Source organism: Rhamphochromis longiceps, linkage group LG7 (genome assembly GCF_057381845.1).
Source record: "Rhamphochromis longiceps isolate RC_006_pf linkage group LG7, R_longiceps_female_GT1.1, whole genome shotgun sequence".
NCBI lineage: Eukaryota > Metazoa > Chordata > Actinopteri > Cichliformes > Cichlidae > Rhamphochromis > Rhamphochromis longiceps.
In genome coordinates this window covers 4,534,640-4,544,018 of record NC_140563.1, presented here as the reverse complement: position 1 = coordinate 4,544,018, position 9,379 = coordinate 4,534,640, and the positions used below count along the sequence as shown (strand labels likewise).

General features: G+C 39.4%; 1 protein-coding gene across 1 annotated transcript; it reads right to left on the bottom strand.

The window, feature by feature from the left end:
* Positions 1-4,768: 4,768 nt before the first annotated feature.
* On the bottom strand, positions 4,769-8,753 carry etfbkmt (electron transfer flavoprotein subunit beta lysine methyltransferase). The gene is made up of 3 exons (XM_085411030.1): positions 8,214-8,753; positions 6,708-6,838; positions 4,769-5,652 (listed from the first exon to the last, which is right to left on the bottom strand). The coding sequence occupies exons 1-3, from the start codon at positions 8,507-8,509 to the stop codon at positions 5,303-5,305; spliced, it is 777 nt and encodes a 258-aa protein (XP_085267156.1). The 5' UTR covers positions 8,510-8,753; the 3' UTR covers positions 4,769-5,302.
* Positions 8,754-9,379: the final 626 nt, after the last annotated feature.

Sequence of the window (9,379 nt, the reverse complement as noted above, 5' to 3'; positions counted from 1 at the left end):
ATTACTAGTACTTTTACCATTTGTCTGATCTAACTTAGCACTAGGGAGTCAGTATTTTGTTCATCTTTAGTTTAACATACTGCACAGTCTGCTAACAAAAATGGAAAAAGGTAACTTGTGTCAATACCATCATTAGTTAACATCAAGTTAACTCACTACAAATACAAACACTGTCATCTTAAGTTCAAACTACAAAAAGAAAACATTACAAACTGAATCCTGGATATTTTGGATACTTTATCAAGCTTATACTGCCTGCTGGTTGTAATCACTGTAACTGTAAAATCACTGAAGACAGTGGAATTGAAATAAGACAATAACCTTACTGAAAACGACCTCTATATCTAGGTATCCAAAAAGAAGTGAAAGATGTAACATCAGTGTAAAATTTTAATTAGTTAATGCTTGCCTTACATAATTTAAAATGTAACAATAACAAGCGAATTGACCGTGCACCAAGGTTAGCCAAAATGCTAGTTAGCTAGCTAATGTTAATATGTAGCTCCCAACACATGGAGGGTTTAATTTAATGGAATTTCAAACATGCTAGAACACAACACAATCACCACTACACACTGAAATAAATTAACAAGCCTTACAGTCTTCGCCAACACTAATTAACAACCCTACGTTAGCATACAGGCAGTGTCACATTTGCTTCAGGTACGAAATGAAATATATAATAAACATGGACAAAAGGAATGTAACCTTATTTTAACATGCTACTTGTGTTTAAAATGTCAAATTGTTGGTTTAATAAGTGAATATGAACAACTTGCCGTGTAACTGACGTGAAGAAAATGGCATCGTGAAAAATCCTCTTGGTTTGAAAAGGAGTCTGAGGTGGGAGGAGCTTTCTAGAGTAACATTGACACTGTGACTGCTCTTTTAACTCCACGAATTATCACCCACACTGGGAGGCGTTTTGCTCCAGCTGTTGTTATAATGACTATATTAGAGTAAATACACTTTAACACTGCTGATTTAACACTGGGAAATTTACTTTGTGGGTTGTGCGAAATCTCAGAAATAAACCCTAGGCAAAGTTAATCTGTGAACTAAGATAGGTAGGTCTATTAGGTTATGTTGTGGTGATCCTCGGGTTGGGGAATGGTGTTCATACTGGAGTGCAAAATTAAAACCAAGATGGACAAGAAAAGTTCAAAGCCCTCAGGTCCTCAGTTTAGAAAAAAGAGAAAAGAAGAGGAGAAACAAGAAAAAGATACAGGTAAGCAGATGTGTCATTGGATGATGGCAGGTCATCCTGAAACAATCAGAATCAGAATACTTTATTAATAACCCCTAAGGAAATTTTGTGGGTTACATCTGCTCCAAGAAGAAATGGTAAAAATAGTAACAGTAACAGACTAAACTCCAAACAATACATTATGTTTCAGATTTTAATATTATTTAGTGTTACAAGATAAATATATATTCTTGCATATATGCATAATATGTGGAGCAATGTGTATTTCATCAGTCAGTTAAACCTTTGCCGTATATACAATATTACAAGATAACAGAGTCTGAGTAGAAGCAACAGGATGACTGCAGTAGTAGCTGACATTAACACATTATCTGGAAGTTACAAAGAGCAGTCGACCTACATTTGCTCACTTTTTCAAGACTGTGTTTAAATAAGCATGGTCAGAAGGTTACATCATGGGTGTAAATGTCTAATTTTACGCTTTAACGATTTCTTTGAAATGCCCTTTTTTGGAATTCTACCGCAGTCTAGCTAGAATCTGGAACCAAGCAAAGCAACGCCAGTCTTTAAGGTCCCAATTTAAAGTTGCCTCCTCCAAGCTCCACCCCCCCTCTCAGGATGAACATAAACATTCTTTGCACAGATGTTCGGTCGTCTCCTCCTTCTTGACTTCTTCTTGAACTGCAGTGTGCGTAAAACATGGCTGTGTTCCTCATCCATCCATCCATTCGCTTCCGCTTATCCTTTTCAGGGTCGCGGGGGGCGCTGGAGCCTATCCCAGCTGTCATAGGGCGAAAGGCGGGGTACACCCTGGACAGGTCGCCAGTCTGTCGCAGGGCTAACACATAGGGACAGACAACCATTCACACTCACTCGCACATTCACACCTAGTGGCAATTTGGATTATCCAATTAACCTATCCCCACAAGTTGCATGTCTTTGGATGGTGGGAGGAAGCCGGAGTACCCAGAGGGAACCCACGCAAACACGGGGAGAACATGCAGACTCCACACAGAAAGACCCCGGCCTGATGGTGGAATTGAACTCAGGACCTTCTTGCTGTGCGGCAACAGTGCTAACCACCGTGCCCTGTGTTCCTCATCTCACGGTAATTTTCTTTTAGGGCTGTGTCCTTGTTTTTCTGTCTATTGAGCATTTCTGCTAATTAGAAAACCAGCTTCCCTCTTGTAAAAGTCCCTCTAAAAATGAGGAGAAGAAGAAACCCAAAAAACAGCAGTTGGGCTGGAGGGAGAGTCGAGTCAAGAGGTTGAGTGCGCTGGCCTTATGAGTCCCCGGCTAAATTACCCACAGGTGTGAGCAATCAGCAGAACACTGAGGCCCCTCCCAGGGGTGAAGATGCCGACTTGGAGGGAGACACACTGGCACACACCCGGACCATGACACATTGTGAAACAAGACTAAATCTCTGTATCACAACGGTTTCTATGAAAACATGTTGTTTTGTGGGGATAATATGACAAATCTTTTGTGGTTCCTATTAATGATCTATGGTAATTAATAAAGAGGAAGAAAGAAGAGGAAGCTTGAACAGGGGTTTTGTCCATTTTCATGAGAAGTAACAGCATGAACATATTTTAACGAGAAAACATGTTTTTTTTTCATCACAAAGATTGTGATGTGAAGCATCAGCTGTAGGTTAAAGTGTCACTTCAGTAAAGCTGCTGGGAGAAAGAAGTGAAGACACACGTTTTAACAGAAGGCTTAAAACACCAAAAAAACTCCAATATCATTTTTTTCTTAAATGTAAAGAATATAAACTGTTAAGACAATGAGTTTTACTTCGTACTGTCCATGTTATGTTGTAGTATCCATTTATGTTGTAGGCTTCTTTGCTTTGTGGACTATAAAAAAATTGACGAATTCACTAAATAAACTAGACTTTTACAGTCTGCATCTTTACTGTTTTTTCTGCTTTTGTTCACTCCTAGTTTGACAAAAAACAACCCCAAAACAAAGCACCACAGACACCCACTAACAACAAACACAAAACCCACAAACTATTAGCTGCTTTTTTCCCCCTAAACACAGGAGCAAATAACTGTGATGTACTTGTAAGGAAAGTGAACCCGTAACTAATTGAAAGCAGGCCACAGCTGAGTCAGGGCTAATAGAAATAAGGCCATGCGGTGTCCAGAGTGCCTATACATGCAGTGGGATATTCCAACACATTTGAAAGACTCATTTTGTACCTCAGGAGGCAACCCCATATAAAGGAGGCAGATAAGTCGCATGGTTCAGTCGTTGCTCCAAGTAAAACCTATTGAAATCAGCGATTCTGAGAGTCACATTGTGGATATGTTTATTGCTGGACAACACGGCTAACAGCCTCACACACTCTTTAGACTTTAGAAGTTTTTTGTGTAATGGTTTAGTCTCTCACACTGTTAGATTTGTATTGTTCATTGTCATTTATGCTTAGAAATATTTACTCATATATGCTTAGAAATATATAATCATTTGTAGATTGAAAGAATGTCTCATCCTAGGAGGTCTGTAACAACTCTGTGTAGCATGAAGAGGGGGGTGCGTTCACTCCTCTACAGAGTGTTCTGGCATAGATCACACACGTCCTAGGAGAGGTCGTATCTTCTCTTGCTCATTTATGGTATAGCAAACACACGTATATCCGTGTGAGTGTAAGAGCCTTTTGTTTAGATGGACCGCTAGACTCCTGGCACCAGCTTCAGGGAGCCTTCATGGGGTCACACTCTGGCCCCACACACACACACACACTTACACAACGCACAGGCAAGGTACTCTTTGTGTGTATGTAGACGTCATATGTTAATGAACCCATGTATATTCATGTAACCTCCATAAAAGAGCAGTGTTACGGGGGAGCAGACGAGAGCGACTGTGGTCAAGCGAAGGAACGGCGCTTGTCGTGGTTCTCTCCCTCATGCATGAGTAACATAAAGAACTTTGCCTACTTGGTGTTCAATGCTTTTGCTGTGTAGTTAAATTGTCTCGTTCCAGCGGTGGGCCTGTGCTAGACAGACCCAACACACACCTTACCCTTTTCTCCCACACTACCACAACGGTGTGATTCTCAAAGTGCGGCTCAATGAACAAACAAAGACTCTAAAGTCAGAACAGAAAGATACAGTTGAAAGATTGGAGATGAATGTTTTTGTTTTTATGATGTTTAGTAAACTATCCCCTCTTCTATGTCTTGTTGTGTTGTGTGTACCTTAGAAGTCAAACTATACATTAACCATAGTTATAAAAAACATTTTGAATTTCATTCAGAGATGTCAAATCTACGACCCTTTACTGGCACAGCCTCACACGCTAAGATTTTTGATGTTTTTGTGGATAATGGTTTAGCCACAAACATAATTCCCACTTCTGGATAAAGATCACTGTATCTTCATGCTTCTTATGAAATTAAGCGTGGCACATCTTTATTAAGTTAGTATTTACTAATGCCTACATAATAATAGTAATAATAATGCACACTATGTACTCTGTGACATTAAGGTTCAAGAGTTTGGTACCAAGTTGTTGTTTTTTTCCCTTTGTTTTTGTTTTTTGTCTTTTGCCATCTTCTGTTCACCACCCAGTGTTTAAATTGGTCAATAATTTTAAGCCAAACTTTCCAGGTTGTATGAATGGCCCAGAATGTTTCTAAATTTTGTGACTCAAAAGTGAACGATGTGAAATACATTTAAGACATGAGTTATTAAACAGTTGAAAAAGATAGTGTGATGGCCATAATACTTTATACAGGTCAAATATTTCAAGAATCATATTTCTCAGTGTTTCTTGTTGATTTACCAATATATTCATGAGAGTTCTCTGCAAATGTTTGTGAATAGCACTAATATGCAGTGTGTAACTTACATGCATTTAAAAATTGTGATCAAGTTAACAATACACTAAAATTATGAATAACTTTAAGCTTGTATTCCCTTCCACTTCTGTTTCTTCTTTTCAATGAAGACTTTTCATGACCCAGAGTAAACAGTAACTGCGTAGAAGTCACAAAACATCTTCACATTTCAATTCAGGGGAGTATTTTTGATACAATAATTAGGCAGAGATTAATACATCACAGATGCTACGATTTATTTGTTACAGTTCAGGACGGTAGCACCAAACAGTGCTGAAAGTTAGACCATAGTTCTCCTCTCTAACAGACTCAGGCAGCTCAAACTGGGCAAGCTGATGCAACAGCTGTCGGATGCTGTGACTCTCAAATTGGGCTCTGCCGGGATCTCCGATAAGTACTTTAGTGCCATGGACTCTGACACAGCTGTCCAACCAGCTGTGAAGGTGAGTGGCGAGGGCCTCATCGTAGAACATGTCACCTAAGAGGATCAGGCTGAAGGCGTCGGGTTCTGAACCAATCATGTTTGTCGTCAGACAAACAGGTGGTTCCAGCCCGTTCAGCTCACAGTTCATTTGGGTCGCAACAGCTGCAACTGTAACACAAACCAGTAGATTTAAGGCTTCTACTGCAAGATATGGTAAAATACTATAACAGCTTCAATAGTATTTAAAAATAACTATTTTGTTAATGTTATCCTCCTTTTTGGCATCATCTATTAGCCTTTTTTTTTTTTTTTACTTTAAATGCCAGTAGTAGTGCAAATGTATCACCACCAATAATTCTAGACAACACACAGGAAAAAGTATTAATTTCTTTCAGATAATGCAAAAAGCTACAGCAAAAATGCAAAACTGGACATAAATCATAATTTAAAATAATCTAGAGTCAGAATGACTTTTGAAATTGGTCATACATGTGGATGTCTAGAGGGTGTCAATGGAAAATTGTACTTAGTAGTCAGTATAGTCTTTTAATGATATAAGTTTGCATATGGTAGAATACTGCATGTAATCATTTGTGTTTAGAAGTATATAGTTGGTGGCATATTGAAAGAATGTCTCATCCTAGGAGGTCTGTAACATTCCAGGGTGTTCTGGCGTTCACCCCCACATCCTAGGAGCATGGGAGAGGTCGTACCGTGTCTTATTGTTTTACGGTAGGATTAACGTAGCTATATCTGTTCTAGTCTAAGTGCTTTTTGTTTAGATGAACTGCTGGACTTCCAGTCCAGCAGGTTTAGGGAAGTCGTTTATGGGGTCACACACACACACACACACACACACACACACACACACACACACACACACACACACACACACACACACACACACAAGCACCCACTGAAGTATAAATAAAGAACGGGGCAGTTTCTCAGTGCGAGTCTCAGTTCTGGAGGCTGCCCTTGCTAGCAAGAAATTCTGCGTGTTTCTCTTCTCTGATTCTCTACTGAAGAAGTGTTTTAGAGTACATCTCTTAACAGAGGGATAAAGTGTATGTCCTTGCAAAGCGTAAAAAATACACATGTGAACCATTTTAACAACAAACCTACTTTCTCATAATTCCTGCTTTTTTATTTAACAGTTCAGAAACATTCAGCAACAATAACAGATTATGTGAACACATAAATAAATACACACAAATGCGTACCAGTGTCAACGTCATTAGCTACTACGTGAGCAGCACCACGCAGTGTTGCAGCAATGGCAGAGGCTCCACAGCCGCTCCCCAGATCCAGGACTGTCTGATTCCGGCACACCTCAGGGTTATCTAAGATATACCTTTAATAGGAAGTCATTAAAGAAAAACAAACGATTTGTTATCAGAAATTGCTGGACATCAAAAACTACACTAGCTAGCGCTTTATTAGGTGTACCTTCTTTGTAGTCTATATTGTGATGACAGTATCATAAAGTTGCTGTAGATTTGTCAGCTGCAAACACATGACGTGTGTGGGAATAAAGAAAATATTTTACTGCTACACATAGCTTTCATCATTATCATTGCATTAAAACGTTCATTAAGAGCTACTGGCATTAGATTAAAACTTATATTAAAGGTGCGGCTATAATCATTTTATACACACATTGCAGGTTGTGCTCATGAAAGAGTTGATGCTCAGTCTATTTAAAGGTCTTAAGTTTCGTTTGGCGCGATGTCCTGACGATCCATGGTGTAAGTGACTTGGAGCAACAGAAGGTTAACAAGCCTACACGCTTACAAACATAAATGCTTTTAAAGAAAGGCCAGGCCAAAGGCCTGGAATTCATTTAGCTTCTAACTGCATTTGAGTTTGCCTAGTAACAGGTGACAGAAGAAGAGTCGAGAAGGTTGCAAACCCTCAAGGACCATCTGGAGGGTGAAACAAATTGCCATGTATGGAAGAATGTGATAGAAAGAGGAACTTCTTTGTCTGTTTTTATCTTTTTAAATTGACCATTTACTGTAACTGATGCATGTCATATTCTTGTTAATGCATGACGGAGCGGAACCCTGATGTCTTAAAAGCATTCTGAAGTGTATTTTTGGGTGAAGATCTATGCTGTGTTGCAGTGTACATACATAATACTCATCTGACAGGAGTGCCACCTGGTGTGGTCTTCTGCCGCTGAGTGTTCAGCAATGCTCTTCTGCATATGCCAGAAAGTTTATTCTGTTCTGTTAGAAATAAAATTTTTAATAAAGTTTCTTTTTAACATGAATTTCAATGTATGGTTATAATAGAGTTGGTACACTCGTTATTAGAAAATTGCAAGTATTTAACGCCATGGTGTGAAGGGTTGGGCGTTGAAGGTAGACTGGTACACACTAACACTAATACAGATCACAATCAGAGAGAACCTGCCTTAGGAATGGATGGCAGTTATGGTAGGATGGTGTTTCTGTGCTGGCGATGGCACAGAAACTGTAAGGTTAAAGCTGACACCAACGTAGAGGAAAACATATAGATATAAAACATGTCAGGTAACAACTGTAGAGGTATGCGGAAGGCCCATGAAGCTTGGTTTGAACTTCAGCAGGTCGTCTTGACCACGTCTACATGCCTAAATGCTCTGAGTTGCAGCCATGTGAATGCATTATTAGATATCTGTGTTAACGAGCAGTTTAAGACGTGTACCTAATAAAGTGACCGGTTAGCCATGGTTGTCATCTTACCTCGACAGTGCCTGTCCCCCTGGCCAGTATATAGCCCAGTAGGGGTCATCAAAGGGCCATAACTCCGGTCTCTCTCGCCAGAATCTGCATCGGGGGGTGAATAACCTCAGCCTGATCTCAGGAGTCAGGCTCTGCTCTCCTGTTATCTCCGTGTTTTCTATAATAAACTTCCTGATGTGCTCAGCAGATGGGCAGACATTTGAGAGGTATCTGTGTCCTTGTGTCTGCGTAAACACTTTGTAAATAAGTTTACCATGGCGGCTGCATTGCAGGGGCATTAAAAGCGCTGCTGACATTATAACAAAGCAGAGATAAAAGCAGCTAGACTAACGTTAGCGGGGCTTTCAGTCCCATTAGCCTCATAACTGCATTTTTGGAGAGGCTTTTACTATTTCTCGTTGAAGCTAACAGTTGTATCCTGTTATTTGTAAAGCGTGACTCTTCAAAACCTTACAATGGTGCAACAATCAAGTTAACAAGGTTAACAGATAACACGATTCTTGCTGCTTCCCACACGAATGCAAAACAAGGTCGGACGAAGCTTCCTTCGACCGTCTGGAAACAACACACAGACTCTCGGTTCCGTTCAAAACAATTCCTACCAGTGGTTTATATGCAGTATTAATGTAATTTTAGCTAATGATGGGCGTGCATTTATTATCTGTTTATGGGATATATAGTGTTTTTCTCTCTCAGTCAGTGTAATTGGGTTTGTGGACACGCTATTCCAAGTAATACATACCTCCCCTGTCAGAGCATATTAAAGTACAAAAGTGCAACTTGACCAAATTAATTTTAAAACAGTAAAACATAATTAGAACATATATATGGGTGGGAAAACCGTGATTGTATTGAACAATTACAGGTTTCTGCTCATTATTAATGTTTCCTTTTTTTAATTGAATTAGAAATTGAACAGATTCATGTTGGTCTATGTAACTCAACTTCACTGATCCTATTTTACCTACTGGTAAAAGGCCTATTTTTTACCAGTTTATACAGCTCATAAGGGACAGTTTTGCAGTTTTTCTTTCACCTGATGCATGCATATTATGTCTCTCTGTCCATCTTAGGCAGACATATCACAGCTATTACTTTTGTTCCTACTGGATTTAGAATAAACTTTAGATCAGGGAACATTTCCTGATTAGGATGCAATTCTAGGT

Coding starts and splice junctions, on each gene's coding strand:
- etfbkmt (XM_085411030.1), bottom strand. CDS start 8,509: ATGTCAGCAGCGCTTTTAATGCCCCTGCAATGCAGCCGCCATGGTAAA. Junction 6,839..8,213: donor GGGGGACAGGCACTGTCGAG/GTAAGATGACAA, acceptor TTCCTATTAAAG/GTATATCTTAGATAACCCTG. Junction 5,653..6,707: donor AGCTAATGACGTTGACACTG/GTACGCATTTGT, acceptor TTTGTGTTACAG/TTGCAGCTGTTGCGACCCAA.